This window comes from Andrena cerasifolii, chromosome 2 (assembly GCF_050908995.1).
Source record: "Andrena cerasifolii isolate SP2316 chromosome 2, iyAndCera1_principal, whole genome shotgun sequence".
Classification (NCBI taxonomy): domain Eukaryota; kingdom Metazoa; phylum Arthropoda; class Insecta; order Hymenoptera; family Andrenidae; genus Andrena; species Andrena cerasifolii.
Window position 1 is genome coordinate 13,966,525 of NC_135119.1, and position 22,262 is coordinate 13,988,786.

Sequence of the window (22,262 nt, forward strand, 5' to 3'; positions counted from 1 at the left end):
TCTTATGAAGATTTAATAAACATAGAAATCGCTATGGACACATATGCGTTCGTTCAGTGAATGGATAGTGTGCGGGGAACTCCCATAGGCGTTCAGCGACCATAGTTAAGAGATGCGACTGGAGTAGTCCCGCACAGAGTGCACATTAAACGTTCAAATGGTCAGCAGCTCACCACCTAAAAGATTACACATAGTATTTTCCTGGCAAAACCTTGCGTCACTCTAACGCAAGTGTTAAGCAAAACCGAATGAATGTACGGGAATGGTGGAAGAGTGAAACATGGAGGGTGTTAAATGCAGGCATTTTAAATTGTAAGAAATGTCCATTCCTCACAGGATGACTGATAAAGAGATACTCTCGTACGAAAGAAAAACTGGCAAGTTACAACTTTATTCGCTTTTACATGCTACTCGCCTTATAACTACGATGCTAGGCCTTAGAAATTCGGAAATAATATATATATACGTGACCGGTCGACTAAATCTGATTAGCTGGCGCTTGAAACATTTCGATATCGCGATAAAGAATCTGTTGCGTAACCGCATTGTATAATTCCGAATTGACTGTACACATCGAACAATCTGGATCTGGGTCACTCGCCCCCTCGCAGACGCAAAGAACAAGGAAGATTGATCAGTAATTTCATATTGTTCGAATGCTTGTACTCTTCTTCTAAATACCTAATAATAAAAGAATTGGATAAAAGAAATTATCCCACGTCCACATCCACCATCATCGATCACGCCTCGATTCCCAGATTCGTCTCGCTGAGTCTCCAACGAAATATCGAAAAGTTCGAAGCACGAGTCAGCGCGGAACAAATGAAATGTCTTTTTTTTTCGTGCCCTTTCGACGAGACCTACGGAACCGTGCAACCATTCAAGCGATTTCTTCGCTTCGCTATCCCCCACGACCTGGTCAGCTCGTTCAATGCCGCGCGCGATCTACGATGTGGCTCTCCCTTTGTACTATACGTTTTCACCGCTAATTGTGCTAACTGTATAATTATATGGTAATAAATAATAAATCACGTCCTGTACAGTTTCCCTAGGAACTTTCTACGTCCCACTATGTTAGTTCACAGAAGACATTGATTCTCTTTTTACTTTTCCTCCAGAGGCCCCAAGCGGTTACAAGGCGTGGAGATCCAGCATCGTATAACAGGTACGAGAAATGATAACGCTCAGAGAGGCGAGGGTATACATATCCTAAAATCGTGTACGACCATCGTATGGGATTCCCAACGACGCGAACAGTAAATGTAACACGATAACAATATTAAACGATCGGTGTGTGTCGCACCTGTACGAGGATCAATCTGGAAGTTCTCGCGCGAAATGAAGTATCGAGGAGTTGTAATATTATACATACATTATTGCGTATGTGTCGCAATAAGGTTACGTAAGACGCCTTGCTTACGATGGCGTAATGTTTCTGACAATTCAAATTGAAACGATCTTTGATTTTGAGAGTAATGGGATACTTTGTTGATTAAATGCGGGGGGGTGGGTTTATCTGGAACACTTTAATTACTCATTCGCTTTTGGGGTACGAAAGAGAGTGATGAGAGCGATGTTACTTGTTTCGAAATGGGGGTATTATAAATAATCCTTGCTGCATACTTCAGAATTATCAGGATTTTTTTTGTACCATAGTATTCTAAGTAGGGGAGACCGGGGCTAGTTGATACAGGGGCAAGTTGATACTGACGAATTATCTCGACACCGTACATATGTAGCTCCATTTGAGCGAGATATGTGAAGATTGTTGTCCAATTCTTTCCTACAATCCAGCGTACGTGTGTGTACATTGACATTAACAATCTTTTTTTTAACTGCTTTCGTTTATATAGAGAAAAAGTAAATAGTTTCGATACATCCAAATCGATCGTCAAAATAACATTTTTTCATTCATTTTGTATGTATTTTCTCAACATTTCATTTACAACACATTAAAGAGAAAGGGCCAAAGTATATTTTAGCATATTTGTTATCGAGTAATTAATTCGAACAAAAATGAAAAACATTGAAAACTGAAAAACGTATCAACTAGCCCCGGTCTCCCCTAATACAAAAGGATGGATTTCATTATGCGTGACAAGTCGATGATTTTGAATGATTTTAAGTGCAACGATGGTGACTTAAGTAGAAAATGGAAGAGTTTGAAATATTTGTTTTTCCCAGAAGGTTCATTTTAAAAGATACTCGAAATATTTCCTATATATTTCGGTACAGTTTTGAATATCTTAAATGAATTGAATGAATTTTAAATATTACCATCAATCATTTTTGAAGGAATGATAAGTACGTAGTATAAAATTTTTCCTTATTATATCTTTTTGTGTCTTACGTTAGAGGCCTCATTGTACACCTGAGTTTTTCTGTGTCCCCATAAGAAAGAAATACAAATTCCTTTTTCACACATCGCTTCGTACCCTCAAAACCGACGGAGACATTAATGTGATCAAAATAAACGAAATATATACTTCCTATATGATTATTCATTAACTAACAATAATTATTCTTTGTTTGCAGATTTAAGTACTCCATTATTCTTTAACCCTCAGAAGTACTATGGGGTCCATTAGATTCAAAAACGTAACATACGTTGGTGTAATTCATTACGTGGACTTCGAAATTTAATATTCTCATATTTCTATTTTTATTTACTAACGAATCCAATCCAAAGGGAAACCAAAGGTCTAATAAGCTTAACTACATTATTTTTTCAATTTTTCAAACTTTTAGTTAGTTAATAATAATAAAATAGCTAAAATAAGAAAAATTGTGATAAAAATGTGGAGAAATGAAAAGATAAATGTAAATGAAAAATGCCAGAAATATATATTTGTGATGAATATTTCGCACTATATAAACGAATAAATTACATAAATTAAATCCTTTCTCAAACAACAATAAACATTTCACTTTATTTAGCTACATTTTATGCAATTTCTGTTAATCTTATTATAAAAAAAGAACACTTTACTTGGCATTTCAAGAATTTTCATTTCTTGCTTTTAATAAAATTCTTCTTAATCGTATGCTTAATTGCTTATCGCGATATCATTATTTTTCTTATCCATTTCTCACAACGAAAATAGCATTTCAATTAACCTTTCAAAGACTAGCCACACAGGCAGAGTTTGGAGCGATGGGGCCTAAGTGATGGAGGGGGAAACACGTACAGGAGCGGTGGTAAGCGTTCGAGAATTGACGCCAGCGCCAAGCCAGTCAAGTGGCCCCAACGCGAAGCCAGTCACTTGACTAGCTTGGCGCTGGCGTCAGTTCACGCACGCTTACCACCACTCCTGTACGTGTTTCCCCCTCCATCACATAGGCCCTATCGCTCCTAACCATAGGCATATATAGACGGAGCAGAAGCTGGGACTATAGGCGAGGGGAACGGTAGGCTTGGAGGGGAAAAGGCAGAAGTCAGATACAGGCACGTCGGCCCGACGTCGGGTTAGCTTCGGAAGCATTCGGTATACATAACCACTGCGTTACCCGATTTGCCTGTATCGCTCCCCTTACCGCGAATCTTACACCCCCCTCAGCTGTCTATATATGTCTATGCTCCTAACTCTGCACACAGGCTCCGCATTACCAAAATCCCTGCAAAACCTATGGTACTCACTGAGGGTTAAACGAACACAGAACTTCACACCCAGGAAGAAAACTATCGCCCATCATAATACTGCAATCAAACGTTTCAAACGCTTGCAAAATATTAAAATATATCTTCGTTCGCGTTTCACAAAGTGTTACCGATCCTCCGCTCGTATACACGTCGCAAAACAATTATAAACACGCTAAAAAATTACTCGAGGTGTGAATTTCAGACCACCAGCATAACAATTGATCCCCCTGTAGACCATCCGCATAGGGATCGGGGGGCATATTTACCATATTCTCTTCATCATCGACTCGCAACTGTACAATTATTCTCTACGTCTAACGATAACAACGAATAGAAATGCCATTAGAGATATGTATATTACCGATGACTCGTCTAAAAATGTAGAGGGGGACCGTGTTTTGTCGTGTGCGACCCAAGGTTACAGCGAGACCTTTTTCTCGATTAAAATTATTAACGCGGGCGGGCGGGGGGGGGGGGGTTGGAAGAGAATCAGAAAAAGAAGAAAACGATCATCGTTCGGAGCAAAGTAGGAGGACGATCGAATTTTTGAGCACGCGATCAATGATCGTACCCGTCTATACAGCGCGTTAAAATCTCTATCGGAGCATTTTCGGCGAGTACTTATACTTGAACTCGAGCGGTTCTCAGTGTTGAAAACAGCGGCTGTGTAAAATTCCATTGGCAGGCGCGTGATCATTACCGTGGCTAGTCCTAGATACACGATGCAGTCGGTACTCTGCGCTTTTGCTACTTTACGTGAGCATGTTGACACGATCCACTTTTGATTCGACATCTAAAACATACGCCAATTACGCATCTTTAAACTCTTAACTCGTTGACTGCAACATGGGCAGGGCCGTTCCTGGCGGGGGTGCAGAAGGTGCCCCCGCACCTGGGCGGCCAAACTTAAAGGCGGCCTCGGGCCGTTTATTGTATGTAAAGTTTTGACTAATAAGAATAATAATCGAAACTCTTTTGCGCGATAACTGTTTAAAATTATGTATATGTAGATATAATAGTAAACACTGCGTATCAAATTCTTAATTAAGAAATATTAAATTAATAAGGGCGGCAATATTGCTTTCGCACCTGAGCGGCCAAAACCCAGGAACGGCCCTGAACATCGGGGTCATCGATGACAATTTTTCCTTAGAATTCTTGCGATAAACGAAGCTTTTGATTTGCAATCTTCTGAATAATACCGTAATAATATAGTGTGTTTATCGCCAATTCACGTTTAACATAGTGTAAATCAGCAGAAAGCATGAGACAGTGGCGTGGCAGTCAACGTTTTAAGGGTGGTTTTCGTTTACGACGGCCGAATCAAACCTGTGGCGGTGCCTGTATCGAATACGTAAGCGTTTCTTGTTCACGGAGAACTGCTTCCATTGCTGCGTTCGCGTTAAGGTGGGATTTCCTATTAGCGTTGGACACTTGTATACTGATATATAATAGAGCTTTTGTATCCTTATAAACGATTTTATATTTATTCGTTTCGCGTCGGTGCGTTTTCTTCCGATGGAAATGAACATTTCACCCTCCTAAATGGTGCTTCTTTTAAGTTTTCACCAATCTCTGCCTCAGGTTTAACACTCTGGGTGCTGACACTTTAAACGCTTAGCGTGCGCCCTCTGCGGGACTCCCCTAGTTGTATCTCTTAACCATAGTGGCTGAGCGCGCATAGGCGTTCCTCGCACACATTGCGTGCACCCAAAGGGTTAAAACAGAATCATATTTATTTTTGTACTTAAAGGGGAACCCCACCCTGAAGCTACTAACAAAATACAAAATTAGGGATTTATTTGTTCGTGTAAATCAAAATATAGGGGTTGGATTTTTTATACAGTTTTAAAGTATGAATTTTTATTCTGCTAGAAAAACTTTTTTTTATGAAAAATTGTACAAAATAACGGCGAAAAAAATGGTTTCCCGGAACACTGCAAAAAACTGGCCCACACTCCCGGGAATGACTGGAACATCTGAGAGGGAAATACAAAAAAGATATATAAGCAGGAATATATAATTCTTGACCTAGCGCAGGATTTTCTCAAAATTCGAATTATTTTGGAAATTATAGCAGTTTCAAGAATTGACTTTAATTTTTTACATAAAAATTTCCACTGAAATGCTTGTAAAAAACGAATGATTGATATATTCAAAAAATCTTACGCTAGGTCAAAGATAATATATTCCTGTTTATATATCGTTTTTGTATTTCCTTCGCGGATAATTCAGTCATTCCCGGACGTGTGGCCAGTTTTTTGCACTGCTTCGGGAAGCCATTTTGTTCGCCGTTATTTTGTACAATTTTTCATAAAAAAAAATTTTCTATCAGAATAAATATTTATACTTTAAAACTGTATAAAAAATCCAACCCCTATATATTTATTAATACGAACAAATAAATCCCTAACTTTGTCTTTTGTTAGTGGCTTCAGGGTGGGGTCCCCCCTTAATTCAAAGAATTGTCCAGGTGTTTCTTCGTCATCCAGTAAATAATTTCGTATTAATGTAATGCAATGCTCCGCTTCATTTCGGGCTTTTTACGTGCTTTGCACTATGTCTCTTTTTTTCAAGAGTGCTAAAGGGACTCCGCTGTCTCCTTGTAAAATCAGCGATAATAAATTATAGTTCGTTTGGAAAATTTACTCCACGTTTCCAACGCACAATCTTCCCGCTCGAATGACAAAAAATTACTAACTGAATGCGTTACACACATATCGAAGAAAATCACCTGTGTCTAACACACGATAGGAAATCCCGCATTTATAAAGTACGTTTTATATGTATGTATGCGTTTGTTCGCGCGGGGAGACGTGGCCCATGCAGATGCAGCTCTTGTGATGTGAAGTTCCAGTAGTGTTTGGACGAGAAAAATTAATGTTATTTGATTTGGTCTCTGAGAATTGGAAGGCTGATTTATAATTTTAAATTCTATACTTATATCGGTTCACTTGTTCCAGAGATATTTTCCTCCCTCAATTGAGGTGCAACACGCGTCAATGAAAATTCGCTAAACGACGGACATTAAGTACTATTTCAAAAACAAAAATATAATTTGAAATTATAAATTTTGCTAAATACGATACAAAAACCTTTGTGTGGATATCCGTTCGTTCCCTTAAAAAATAAAGTCACAAAAGACACTCGTTTTCGGTGGTTTAAACCAGAGCCTGCCTTTAATACCGAAGAAGTCTGAAGTTTGGAACCGTATAGAAGCTTGTAAAGGGCAGTCATCATTGAGTCTTGGCGAACAACCGCGTGCCCACGTTCTCCCCGTGCCTGTTGCGTTTTGATTCCATCGAGGCTGCTTAGGCCTCGTCTATCTAATACCTCCTATTACAACGACGTTGTCTAATTGTACGTAAGACACTCGGCAGACGAGCGAACACTCGTGTGTCCTCCCGAGAGAGACTGACGATGTCAGCTTTCGAAAGCAAATCCGTGTCTCGTCTAATGACCGGCGTCTCTCTCGAACTTATTTATAGAACAGTTTGCGTGTTTGCATCGCTATGCCGTTTAATGCATACACTTATCGCGACACGCAAAGCTACCCTAGTCTAACGAGATTAGGCGAAGGGAGGAAGTAACAGGGCCACGTGACTAGACTTACAATTCGCGTTACCAAATTCCATCTGTCAGCGAACAATAGAAAAGCATATTGCCTAAAGATTTATTTGCTCTTATCATTATTGTTGTCCTTATCGTTACTATTATTAATCGTATTGTTTTCCTATCTCCCCTCCATTCTTTGTTCGTGTTCTTAATATGTCCCATCGACGCCCCTTCTTCGTTTCATGCCCCTCCGTCGTCTCCATATATCTGACTGACGTCTCCCTTTCAATATATCGTTTTACTCCGGTGTGTTCCTATTCCAACGACCAATTTTAGCGTAACTCTATATGTATTAATTTGTATACGCGCTCAGCAATTCTGGCCTCTTCTCGAAAATATGTATCTATCCGCGTTACATATATATTTATATTAATCGAATTAGAGTCTCTCTATTCCTTTTAACGATCGAACATCCGTCACTCTCTTAGAATTATACGCGATTTTTTATCTTTTTTTTTTTCGTTTATGTGCTGTTTTTCGTTTGAATATTTACACGGCAGGCCGAATCGGGAACACCGATAGCATCGCTGCAACCCGAATGGCGATGCACGGCCCTAGGGAAGTTATACGGAGGCTAATGGCATTACCTAAATGTGAAACATCGATGCGGTGATCGCAACTAGGGCTGCGACTATTTGTCGAATTTTTGCCTATTCGCATAGTCGAATGCGAGTACATTCGAGCATGCATCGAATCAAATTCGAATATTACATTTAAATCAGGGTGGTAGGTGCTCGAACATTCAAATAATCGAATTATCGGAATCTTCAATTATACCAACATTATGTTCGAACAATTACACCTACAAATAAACCTTTTTCAATCCCATTATGCATAAATTCGTGGAGCACTTAGAGATATTAAAAACATATTTTTCGTGTATCTTTTAACGAATACTTTAAAAGGGTGGAAGCACCCTTCAATTTTCGCTGCTCGGAATAATCCTCCTCGGACTAATTACAATTTATTTATTGAATTGAGAAATATTTTGAATCGAGGTTGCTCACTTTTCAACGCAGAATAATCTCGGAACAGAGAAATGTCAGTACTCGAATACGAGCCTAGGTTGAATTTGCGTAGTATTCGAATAGCGGAAGATTCTATGAATTTTTGTGACATTCGAATGCGCGAAATAGTCGAAACCCTAATCGTGACAGTGATTGAACCCTATATCTAATCGTACGCGACACAGAAAGGGGTTGCGCTACGACGAGAAACGGCTTTCCTGAGGAAGACAATTCGTGTCGGTGGCTTTGTAAGCATGCCCGCTGTTCTTGACCTTCCGTCTTTCCTCGCCGCCGGATTTCTTCGCTTTGTGCGAGCGTAACGAACATATGAGCATCGTTTGTCCGTCCTTCGAGGACTCCTCCGTCCTTCCTTTCGATTTCCTTCGCTCCTCCTTGTTCTTGTTCTCCGCCGTCGCTTCGTCTTGCACCTGTTTCTCTTCTGAAAAATTGTTGAGAGGATAGATTCATAACGGGGCCCATGAAGCACATTCGACGATCATCGAGCTAGCATAAGGGTCTCGTGTTAGGGCTCTTTGAGCACGTGCGGCGAAGCTTAAGGGGTCATGCTCAGTCAGGAGGCCGAAGAAAGGGTGGTCTTTGGAAATTTTTTACTCAAAAGCTATTACACATTTCTCAAAAAATCTTGTTTCCTTTTAAGGATTGCATCTAGTATCGTGCATCGTATTTTTTTTTATTTTTTCAAGGAACAATTTTTAAAATAATCCTATACTCGAGATAATAAAATAATAAAGTAATCAATTGGTAGGTCAACAACAAGTGTTTCAGTTACATTATCTAATCTTCATCATCTAAGCCAATATAGAAAATACAATTGTTTGTGTAATTTCATCTGTAGTAATCATAACATAACACTTTTGGGACGGCGACGGCGGCGTATTATCCCCAAACGCCGGTTAGGACCAAATGGCTCAATTTTACCGAAGCGCTTTCCTGTTGTTAATACTTAATTTTTCAATGTTTCATCTTTACACCGGTTATATACATACAGTACCCGACAAATGATTTTTCTCAATAATATAATTAAATGACTCAGTGTATAAAGATTAAATTAATTGAATAGTTTGTAGAGGACAGGATGATAAATAAATTACATTAATAAATTTTAACACAAAATATATATTTCGAACTAATAAACAACAGTCTGGGTGATAAATGTATTCGGCCACAGTAATGGTAAACAACCCGAGAAAACTGTTTGTTCGAATACATTTGCCCGGTACTGTACATATACTTTTTAACCTTTAGAGGATCGGGATTTTTTCTTTGAAATTGTAAATTTCATTTACTTAAAATTTATGCATATATACCACCAAAATGGCCGACAAAGTATCGAAATTCTTTGGTGGCCACTATAGTAGCCAGCCCAGCCCTCTAAAGGTTAAGCAGAAACTGATCAAATAGTACAGTGGCCCACCGGTGGGTCACCCCGGCTATTTTGGCGTTTCCGCCGTTTATGCCGAGGTGACCTACTGCCACTATCTTCTGCTGTTCGCGGCGTTTTTCCTTTATATTTATTTTCCTTCCGTGTTTTACTTCTCTTTTTCGATAGCATGCACATTATTTGACGAAAATAGATAATTATTTTCAAAACTTTCTTCGATAATACATAACTAGTAAAAATGCGATTTAAAATCATTTTTCGCCCGAGCAAAAACATAATAATAATTTCAATCGAATTCTAAATATATTGTGTATTCTGTGGCGCTATATTTTCAAAACATTTCTGTCCGCGTTTCGTTGTAATGATGATTATAAAACCGTATCCCGATGTTAAAGAGCTATACAGCGTAATTTCACTTAACAGAAAATAAACACAAATACCGTTTTTACATTGCGTAGGAGATTTATTACAAAAACATAACTAACCGTTTCATCTTGAAACTACACTTATCAGGTTTGCAGAAATGATATCTCTAAAACTAATAAAGCCATCGATTTGAAATTCTCGATTTGAAGTTCTCCTGGTAATAATAAAAAATACAAACTCTTTTACAATTTTAACTCTAGAATGCCGCCATTTGGGCAATTTTCAACATTTTATGTTCAGCTTAAGTTCAACTTTTGTTTCAATTTTTGTTCCAGCCCATAGCGGAGACCCGCAAGACAAGTCTCTTTATACCCATCTGCTTGATATGATATTTTTGGAAAACTATTGTTTATATTTTACATGAACTTGAAGCGATTTATCTGCATTGTCTACAAACTAACGAACATGTATGTATGTGAAATTTAAGAACACTCCATCTAGTAGTTGATTCTTTCTAAAAAAAAAAACACCCATATTTTCGAGCCTCCAAAGGGGAAACCCACCTTAAATCACAAACTTCAACTGCCATTCCGAAAGCGCGAAAGAAATGGAAAAAATAAAACAATTGATACACTTAGGGCCGCATTTACCACAAGGCGCATTAGGCGCAAGCTGGGGCCACATTTTAAAAACGGTTAGGAATTCGACTAACTGAAATAGACTTGTTCTTTTGGGGCCTCATAATGATGTTGCGCCTGGGGCCTGCAAAGGTATAGATACGGCCCTGGATACACCTCTAAAATGCAATGTGGACAAGCCGATCTGTTGTTGAGCCATGCAAAGAACAAAGGCGAAGAAAAGGGGCAAACGAGTACCTTCGAGGACGTCGTCGAATATCGATCTGCTCATCTTCGAGACACAGTTCTTTTCTTCGGTAGGGTCCACTTCGTTCTCCCTCTCGAGGTTGTTGTTCGTACGGAAGATCGAGTCGAGCACCTGTCTAGAGAGCAACGGCGATACGGGCTTTACCCTCGTCCCGTTCGCGTTGCTGAAGACGCTGCACGTGCTCGTCTCGTTGTCGCACATGCTTATCGTGGAGGCGTTATCGGTGATGAGCTTCTCCGTGTCCGAGTCTCCAGCGTTGCTGTAGTAGTTGTTGCTGCTCTCGGACTTCTTCAGGATCGACTTCGACACCCGCTGCCTGTCTATAAAAGGCACGCCCTCGCTGTCTATCGAGTCAGCGGACAGGGATAGCTTGCTCTCGGTGCTCGTTCCTGAAAAATTTCCCTCCGATCACCTTGCATATACGGTGGCTTTGGGAGTATCGCGCTGACCCAGAATATGAGGGGGATCGATAGGAGGGCGAATTGGCAGACGTGACTCGAATAATCTTGGGTGGCATTAAACCCTGCGTTACGGGAACGGAACAACGGGTCCCACGTGCTCTCTGAATAATACACGGCTGAAGGGGTGTATGTAATTCGTGGTAGGAAATGTAGCTTTGACTGAAAAATAAATGAATGGAAGGTGCCTGAGTAGAGAATCGAATACTTCTGGGAGACATCGAATCGCGCGCTACTTGGAAGGGGCAACGCGTTTAACGTGGTTGCGAATAATAGGTACAGGGTTAAGGGGGCGTAATTTGTGGTAGGAAATAGAGTAATTTGTGGCGGAAAATAAATTAAATGGATTGTATGGGGAATGGATGGGCAGAAGTGACTCGAATAATCTTTGAACGTATTAAAAGCTTGACGGACTGGACAGGGACAACGGGTCCAACGTGTTTGGGAAAGATATAGAGTTGCAGGTGGGCGTAATTCGTGGTAGGAAATAGGTTCTTATCTTCGTGGAAATATAAATCGAAGGTGTGGAACAAAATATTTTCACACGAAGTTCCGTTGTTGAGGGAAGGAAGATAATAATTAAAATGTTTCGCGAACAATATGTTGTTCCTTATAAAACTTCTCAATAGTCTGTTCCATAATTCTGTATAATATTTATAATTGGATAATGATCCTGATTAGATGAGTGTTTCCAGAATAAGAAATCGCATTGCCAGAGAAGTTACCCAGATCCATATGAAATTAGGGGGTGGGGGTTAAGGGAGAGGGAGACCACTGTAAAAAATTGGAAAAATCGATTTTTTCTTTTTTACGTTTTCTTAAAGACGTACGTTTCAAGAATGCTGCTCTCCAAATTTTATGAAGAAGTGACTGCACCGAGCGGAACGTTTTTCTCAGAATGACATTTTTCAACCGCGTTGACAGTATACAGAGAAGACTACACACCCAATTGTAAAAATCCGTCTCTATTACGTGACGATCTGTTTTTTTTTTTTTTTTAATTAACGGCCTCCTTCTATTTTTTTTATTAACATTTCCCCCACTTTTTACCCTTCAAAAATGATTTTTTTCAGTGGTGCGCTATTTTGTATTTTTTGCGATATTGACTTTTTTTGATCGTCACCTAATAGACGTAGGCTTCTAGTTTCTGGATATTGTTGTCTTTTTGAATTCAGATTAGTAACCGCATGGCTAGGGCACTGTCAATGCCACAGTCACGATTTTGCCGCAGTGCATATTTCGACGAAGGGTGTACCGGAAACGGATTTACGAATTTGATTGAAAAAATGTTTTTTTTACCCTTCGATATGTACATATTAACTACACTAAGCAATCCATTGATTTACTTGCGTTGTTAGGTTGAAAAAAAACACCCTTACTTTTCAGACCATTACAGTGGTCTCCCCCCTTAAGTCATCATACTTCTAGTTTCTTTTGGGGTTGGCCCGGAATGGCCCGTATAGCAACCCACACCGTGGGTAAAAGATAACGAATCTTCGCGGGCCTATCGTTTGAAAAATGCTGCTCATCAGTTACCTGTGTAATGTCTGGGCCCACTGCTGGACCCAAAGAGATGATGATTCAGAATTCTGGTGGCCGAGGCCAGGCTGCTGTTGGTCGTCGTAAACGGTCTGCCTCCCCGAAGTCCCCCGTAGTAATTGTTGTTCTCCATGGTGTCCTCTTTCGTGATGTTACGACCCACCGTGCATTCCTGGTCGCTGATAAATTGTGCGCGGAGTCTTACGCTCTGCAATCAGCCGCGTAGGATAACTAATACGCGACATCTATGCCAATCAACTAAGCATGTATCTCGTTAGCACACGCATAAACACACACACATATCCCCGTCTTTCCCCTGGTACATATGATATTCATCGATGATGATGGGTAGGGTGGGATCGAAAGAAGCGCGGAACAGGATTCTGCGATGGTTAAAGAACCCTCACGCGGACGCTCTACGAGTTCTTTCTGCTCCGTCTGGGAGTGAAATCGAGGAAACCCGTGTGAATGAATTTTTGTAACTTCCTCAAGCATTAGAGCCACGAATATGAATGTCACACACTGAAACCTCCTTCCACCCATTGAAACCGCATATCTCTAGGTTAACAAAAGGGTACAAAACTCTTTTCCTCCAACCCCTATTTCCCTTAACTCTCAAAACGCGATTATAGATCCCGTCTCCACCACCCATCTACAAATCCTCAATATTTAAAATTCCAATGTTATTTACACTCGCGATATGCAGCCATTACAACCCACAGTTTCCACCAACCATCCTCCTCACCTCCAAGCGCCAAACACCCCGGATAGGTCGTCCCTAATCCCAAATCTCACGCGCCTAAACATTCTTGCAGGTGCCCACTTGGAGACGTCGTATATAGGCACAGCTTTCGCACGAAGAGTCACACAGGGAGTCGAGTGAAGGACGTTTGGGTAGGTACACGCGGTAGGGTGCAAGCAGGTTGGGTACTGTAAATGAATAGCGGTCGTACTGCCGATGAACAGGGGGATGCATCGAAGCGTTAGTGTTCGTGACGCAAAATCAGACGGTACCGGAAATCGTTCCCCGACTCGACCACGCCGAGCCGGCCACGCTGCAACTCCGCGCCCTCTTAATCGAGGCAAAGGGCGCCCCTGGGCGATCTCGTAGGGCAAACGAACCTCTTTCTGTGCTTTTCTCTCTGTTCTTTTTGCGCGCAGATTTACGTGCAACGTTCTTAGCGTGTCTGTGTGCGAGCCGCCTCTGGCAAGCACCCCGGGGTTTGGAGGGGGGGCATTCGGTTACGCACGATCGCCCTCGGCGATTCGATTCAACTGTGCTCCGTTTGCGATCTTGACGGTTCGTGAAACTGAAAAAAGCAGTGATGATTCGCCGTCAGAGCTCGTGCAGAACAAACATCAGCCAGAGTTTTTTTTTTCGTGGGGGATTTTTCTAGTTTCAATTAACTCTAACGGGGGAGTGTCGCTCGGCCCGCGGCAGCGAGGCGCAGAAAGCTTGGCGAGTGGAGTGAAACGTGATGGCGAGTTTTGCGAGTAAGTGTAAGCGAGCTTCGGGGAGGTGACTACTGTGCCAGATTGAAAATTTTCGTTATTGCAATTTAGCTTTGAGTATGGCGTTTATTCCTTTTCGTTGCTATTTATCGATGCGCTAAGAACGTATTTCTCGGAGCGCAATGCAGGGATTGAAATCCGCCCGGGGCGGGTTACTAGTGACTGGTGTTCCTGATTTGTCCATATTTTTTGTTTCTCGAGAAATCAGAAATGAGATCATATTTCTTGAGAATTCTCGAGGATTCTCGAGAAATTGAAAAAAATATTGTAAAAATTATAGTTTTGGAATAATGTTGACAATATTCATCAAAAACACAAGAAAACTTTAACTAAATGATTATTCCTGTCTAATTTATACAAAACTTGTGTAAATGGAAAAAATAGATATTAAATATAATTGGTAAATTTATTTATTTAATACAAAATTTGTACAAAGCGAAACATTACTTTTTGGTTTTAAAATTTATTTTTAAATAGCACAATGCGTCTAATGTAGCGTCAGCGAATCTATTTCTTTTTTGTGTCAAAATCTGCTACTGGATCGTGCAAAAATTTTATACGGGATACAATAGTCTTATCTCCTGTTTTCTATATTTCTTCTTTAATAGCCACAAGAAACTCATTAGGTATTTAATTCAGTATACAATTTTTCTAAATTTTTAAATAAGAATTTAAGAGGACCTTCAGCAGTTAATAATATCGAATCTTCTGTACTGTGATTTTCTATTGGAATTCATATTATACGTTCGCGATTAACTAGTAATACATTCATTTACGAAAATAAATGAGATTTATAATATTTTTCCTAGACTTAAGTTTCTCGAGAAATTATAGTATTTCTCGAGAAATAAGAAATAAGCAATTATAAAATTTCTCGAGAATTTCTCTTGAGAATTTACTTTTGAAGTATATAGAATGGAACGCCAGTATTCGAATCCCATGAAGTGAAATTTTTGTATTGGAATTGACTCGGATTCGTGAGTACATATTGAACTTGATCCCATCCCTAGTCGTGGTATTTCGAAATTCAATAAATCAATTGACTTCAAATTTTGACAGTCGAATGTAGGATATACTATCTGTTGCGCAATTGTGGTTCTTTGAGAAACACGAATGTACAACAATCTGGCTGCCATGTGAAACTGAATATCCTAGTTTTGCCACAAAGTTCTTAACAAGTTTCTTCCATTAAAGTCTTACAAGGAAACATCCCGAACCCGAAAATTCAAAAAAAAAATCTGAAACTTTGTGAATATGTAGGAGATTTCCTCCTGATTAGAACGCAGTTTTTGTTTGCGGCCCAAATTCACTCGAAGGGGGTAAAATTGACCCCGTAAATTCCGGCTGTTTTTCGATTTTGTATTATAACTCGCGAACTGTAAGAACTATATCTTACCAAATGATAGTCCTAATTAAAAGAAGTAGCTTTTGTCTTGAAACCTTTTTTATATCTCTTACAGATTGCGAGTTACAAAATAAAATCGGAAAAATAGCCGAATTTTCAGGGGTTAATTTCACCCCCTTAATGTGAATTTGAGCAGCGAAAAAATTGCATTCTAATCAGGAGGAAATCCCCTACATATCCACAAAGTTTCAGATTTTTTTTAAACCTGGGTTAGGGTCCTTCTCTTGTTAGGTTCTTTAAGTATAAAATGAGAAAATCACAAAAAGATCCCATAAAATGATAGATAGTATATCTTAGAACTTAGAATGTACAGTCGAAATCGGACGTCGATTTTATCCTGAGATTTCGAATAATCTTAAGAACCATACGATCTTTTTTTTCAAATAAAATTAGCTTACTTTAGCTGCTTTAGCTTACTTTTTAAAAAATGCATTTTTATTGCAATTCGTAAATTACAATGAGAAAAGGCATTACCGAATTCAGAAATAAATTGTAAAGTTCACTATACATTCCAATTCAGCACAGTGGCCATCCCCCTTAATGTGTAGTAATATGAAGCCTTATGGGAAACGTTTAATTATTTCATGTAAATAAATTTTTATTTTCGACACTAAGAATTTAACGACATTTGACGCGATTCTGTTGCGGATAATGTTTTCTTATCCTTTGTACTGGGATATGAGAAAATTCTGTCGGCTTTCTTGTTTATTCTTTACGGTGTTATATCATAAACAAGTAATAGGATTGTTTTTTTTTATACACTATTCACTATTGCCATTTTCTGCTATGTTGCAGGCAATTCAACTATCCCATCTGCATGAAAGATATCGTTTCCTATTTAATTGGGAATATTCATGGGCTGCACCTACAATTTGTTCGTAACTATTTATAGTACTATTTGTAGCATCAGTTTTTTATCATTTAAAAAATGTCGAAATGGTCGAAACAGGTAATCATTTGACAGAGTGCAAATTAAAAGACTATGGTGAATGGTTAATTACTTTCTAATCAAAGTCGTGGAGTGTTCTTGGGGAGGGGGGAGCTTCGTTTGCTTTTTGCGAGTTTTCTGCTTGTTCTCCAGTGCAGACTTTTCGTAATACAGTAATTTAAGACTCAACTGTAGTAATTAATTCGTTAAATCATTGACAATATCTTTCAGAACTGTTAAATATTTATCGTAAAATAAGTTTTTTTTTTAATAAGTGTAGATATCTATCGTATTCAATATAATTAAATAGATACAATTTATGTAAATTATTGTCCATTCAAATGTTGAACTTTCTCTAAAATGCAAGGTTAAAACAGTATAAGTTCATATTTTTATGAATATTCTTCTGGCTCAGCTCACGCTTCTCTACGTTTCACTGATTCACACATCGATATTTTTTATTTAAAATGTTTATTGCAATAATTTTTCATTATCTGGTGCAATTAAAATATTCAAAAACAACTCTATACTGTATATGTATTATTGTAAACTGCCCGCGTTTCATTCTCAATAACCAGTCCATCCAAAAACCGAATCGAAATTATAACGAATAAGAAGGAATTAACAAATTTTTATTTAGTTCGCTACACCTATGTCTTCTCCCAACAATTCATGCAGAATCTAATCTGATATTATACTGTAAATCAAATATGATTCAAAACTACTGTGTGATACATTCCACGGTCCTTGCAAATAGCAGCAGATGACAAGCTTACGTTTAATTCTGTTTTTCTTCGGAAATTAGCGTCGTAAATCTCGGATGAATGCTTCGTCTATAATTCACGAGATTCTAGTTGGTGAATTTTGCGAAACACCCTTGGCAGATACGAACAGTTACAATGTTTTCCCGGGAAACTTTGCACAAATTTTTGGCAACTGTTGTTGCGTATAACGCAAGGTGTTACGCACCGATTCCTGATGAAACTTCGTTGAAAGGGGGAGAATTGAAAAATCCTTTACCCCTGTTCGCCCGTAAGTATAAACACCTAATATGTAACTTACGAGGTATTTATTAATAAAAGTCGCATTTGCCCGTTGGCGTCAAATTTCACCTTTCTACGAAGTTTCATCAAAATCAAGTGGCTATTTTCACTGTAAGAAATTTTGTAAAGAAACGTTCCGTTTCTGGGGAAATCATATCCTATTGTTCGTAGGATAATAAACAAAATAATATAAGCAATAGGATGTGATTTTTTAAGAAATGACACGTTCCATTATAAAATTTGCATTCCTACAGTGGAAGTACTCACTTGACAAAGTGACCTTATTTCTTATGACACTGACTACTTAACATAAGGTAATAAACAAAAGAATACAGTATCGGTTTATTGTGCTGTTTAAGTTGTGTGCCATAAAGAATTGTTATCCCCATCTGATAATAAATTTTCTTTTATTATTTCGTGCAAATTGTTGCTTTTATTGTCGATGCTCGTATGCATAAAAGCGACAGAACTTTCTCACAGACATAATAGATACCAGTTACTACAATTTGCTAATGCCTGAATACTTGTGACAGTAATTTAATTTCGAAATACATGTATATGTGATTGTATATTTATTACTCTTTGATAAAGTTCCATACTTTTACTAGATTTATAATAAAACAGTACTGAAACTGATAATTTCTACTTCGATTGGAGATATTTCAGTTATCATTAATGAATAAGGATTATTTTAATTAGAGAGGAGTAGATTAAATTAGAGGACACATTTCTAGATGGGAAATTTTGAGTTTGAGTGATGAAATTACTAAATACCCTCCAAAGTTTCAATTACTCTATGATATTTGGAGATTATTAAACCGCGCAATCATCTGAGCATTCGCGCGGAATGAGCATCGCATGAGCGGCGATTTGCTCGTGTGATGCTCGTTCGGGGCGAATGCTCAGATAAATACGCGGTTTTCAAGATACATAAAAAAGAATTTGACGGAGCATGACGAGGGCGTCGACAATTTTTTTTTAAATGAAGTCCAAAGGTCTATTAAATTCATGCAATGGAATCTGTAATTAAATTTAAATAAACTAACAATGAACTGTAAATGTATAAAATGTGTTACATGTTACTTTTCGAACGTACTAATATAACTATAATACTATTACACTTGTAATATACTTTCATTTACTCGTAGTATTATATTTTTATATTACTATAAATAGTATATCAGGAAGCAGCAAGAAAAAAATATACAATGCATGTGTTTATCAAATTTTGAAGACCAAAAATATCCAATGTTATTACTGTTAATTATTCGGACTGAAATAGCCCGTACTATTATTTTATTAAATTTTATCCACCGTATTAAGTTACTATGCATATAATAACAAACCATGAAACTTGATTACAACAGTGTTGCGCTTTCAATCGAAAGTAGAATCAAAAAGCTAAAGCATTGAAGAGTAATTCCATCCCTCAAACTCAACTTTTGATACCTGAAACATCATGTATGCACGTATGTATGTACCTGAATTTTTCCTACTTGAAATGTGCAAAAGGTTCAATTAAACCCATCTTCAACATTTCACGCCGATTCCTCGTGACTGGGCGTGAGAAATAATTAAACGTGTCGAGTGCATGGAAATAATTAAATGCAGCTGATAGCTGTGCGGACAAGTGCGGAAAACTCAACTCGAATGTAATATGGAATTAGAGTTCATGATGTATGAAAAATTTCATGACCCATGCGATGATGACTGTGTAGAGCAAACGTTCGGTGAAATGACCTAACTTAAATACTAACTTCGAGCCTATAAAACAGAGATGATTTAACCCTTTGGGTGTTGACAATTCGAACGCTCAGCGTACGCCACGTGCGGGACTTCTTTCGTCACATCTCTGAACCATAGCTGAACGCCTCTACAGGCGTTCCTCGCATGCCCTGCGCGCACTGAACGAACGCATATATTCGTCCATAGCACCCAAAGGAGTTAAGGGGAGGTTCCGGTCTGAAAGTCGATTTTTTTATTTCATTTTTCGAATGTTCAACCTTTTAGGAATACGTGGTTAGAAGGAGTTTTTGAAATTCGTAAAATTCCCGAAGTTATAGGCATTTGAGTAGCGGCGGTTTTTCTCGAAACAGAGTTCTCAAAACGGTGGGACCTGTATTTCCAAAAGTTATTATCCGATTCGATTGAAACTTTTTTTACTTTGAAGAATATACTTCTGGCTAGGAGGGAAACCAGAAAAAAACATACAAAACTTGAAAATTTATAATTTTCAAAGGCGTTGAAAGGAAAAATGTAGGAGAAAAGTGATTTCAAACTTCAAGTGTCGTTATTTTCTTAAAAAATGTAATTTTTGTATTTTTTTTTCTGCCCCCCCCTAGCCAGTATATTCTTCGAAATAAGAAAAGTTTCAGTCGATTCGGATAATAAGTATTGGAGATACATGTCCCACCGATTTGGATGAATTTTTTGACGCCTTGACTTTAACCACTCCCCAGTGCCGTCTGCAATGATTAATTATAAAACAAAAAATATATTTCTATAATTTAAGACATCCTTAATACAATGCAAAAAGTCCCATTAAATTTTATAGAGTAGTTTTCCTTTAATTAATTCCTAAAGATCACGTATTTTTTGGGGCCCTAGACCGGAACCTCCCCTTAAGTTACGTTTCTCTCGCGGAAGCAACGTGTCCAAGCCAGAGTCCTGCAACAGGCGGGTTTCGGCCGTCTCCGGCGTTCGGGAGTCTTGGGCGTTCGGGTGTCTCGGGTGCAGTGATGCCAGAATCGTGGGACGTGGGACAAATGCTTACCCCCACTATGACCTACCGTCGTCCCCCACTTTCTTTCCATCGCACTGCACACAAGCATATCCCTACTCCTGTTCGTGCGCTCGGCAGCCCAACAGACAGCTCACATGGACAGGAGTAGGGGTATGCTTGTGTGCAGTACGCTGGGAAGAAAGTGGGGGACGACGGTAGGCCATAGTGGGAGACGACGGTAGGCCATAGTGGGGGTAAGCATTTGTCCCACGTCCCACGATTCTGGCAACACTGCTCGGGTGTCTCGGGCTCCTCGGGCGGATAGGAATCAACGCTGACCCGGCTTAACCGCCGCAGGCACGGGCGGGTCGGGTGAATCGAAAGACGGCCGGGTTGACCCGTCCGTTGCAGAGCTCTGGTCCAAGCAGATACAAGCTATGCAGGGATTACTCTTCAAAAGTTAATAGTCTACTAAAGTCTACTACGAAATGTATTACGTCGTAGCGATCACGAACTGCCAGGGGATACAAAAGAATTCTAAGAATTTTCCTTCACTGGATTCCAGGAAACTAAACATTCTTTGAACAATGAAAGTTGCGTAGCTTCATGTTTGGAGTCAAAAAATGGACTGTCTGGTTTTGTTTAAAGTTTAGGGTTTCAGAAATCTATCTTTAAAAAATTAGGTGCACATTCAGAAACTTAGCGAAGCTATACACTGTGTGATACAATTTTGAAATCATTTGCTGATTTTTCTTAATATCTTATAGTACGACAATTTTTCTCACTTCAATGCTCCATGTATGGATTAATTTTAATATCTTGTCATGCGAAAAATTACTTATATTTGTTTAACGAGAAAGTTTCGGTTTCTTTCGATTTATGGAGTGATTGCAAACTTTGGACCGTGACGTGATTTTCTTCAGAAAAATGGAGATTTTCCTGTGAAATCAGGATTTCTATTTTTATTACTATTAATTATAAATATCTATTAGCTAAATACCTATACTACATTTATTCATTTTCAGGGGTATTTGAAACTTGTGTCATTAAGTTTCTGAAGGGAAAAAAGGAGGTCGTCGTACAGGAAAATATAATGTCCCTTTTGACAAATCAAAACGTCCTTAATAACAGTAGGTCAGACAAAAGAAATCATACTATATCTTCGTAACTGTACCAATCAACGCAACAAGTTTCATTTTAATACATCTCGCACTATTTTTTTTTGTTTTGAGAAAAAAATTCCAATGGACATCCATATTTCGAACCAAGACACGAAACCACCCCCTTAAATGTTTCGTGACAGCTATCGCGCGACTCAAAAAGTGCAAAAGATAATGAAAGCGTTTTCAAGTGAAGGCCGTCGTAATAATTCCAGAAGAATCGTGCACAAAAGGTCGCTGCGCCAAAATCGATGCCTGAAATTGTTCCTACGAAGAATTCTATGTGCTCATTACCGTAGGAAAAAAACCTTACACTCGCCTCATTGCCCGAGCACAGATTCGGATGGCACGGATACTGACAGAAAAGTGTGACATTAAACGCAGTAGTTTCATCATGCACGTACAGTCGGCCGTCCATTAAAAAGTAGTTCCTGAATGTATAATACAATAAAGATTCGTATTGTACTCGGCCCCTCCTAATAGATAGCACGAAAACCAAAATGATAGCGATTCTGTACGAAGGAATAAGTAGAAAATGTGGAACAACATTTGTTTAGACGAAACTTCCTTTCCGAGAAAA

The 22,262-nt window shown here is 38.8% G+C and overlaps 1 protein-coding gene across 6 annotated transcripts in view; it reads right to left on the reverse strand.

The window, feature by feature from the left end:
* Positions 1–372: 372 nt before the first annotated feature.
* Shab (Shaker cognate b) overlaps positions 373–22,262 on the reverse strand; it is a 93,742-nt gene continuing 71,852 nt past the window's right edge. For all 6 annotated transcript variants that reach the window (XM_076807189.1, XM_076807187.1, XM_076807191.1 and 3 more), the window contains 3 exons: positions 12,910–13,120; positions 10,906–11,304; positions 373–8,701 (listed from right to left, as the gene is read on the reverse strand). In XM_076807189.1, coding sequence (XP_076663304.1) covers positions 8,460–8,701; positions 10,906–11,304; positions 12,910–13,120 — 852 coding nt within the window. In that variant the 3' untranslated portion in view covers positions 373–8,459. The remainder of the gene's footprint in view (positions 8,702–10,905; positions 11,305–12,909; positions 13,121–22,262) is intronic.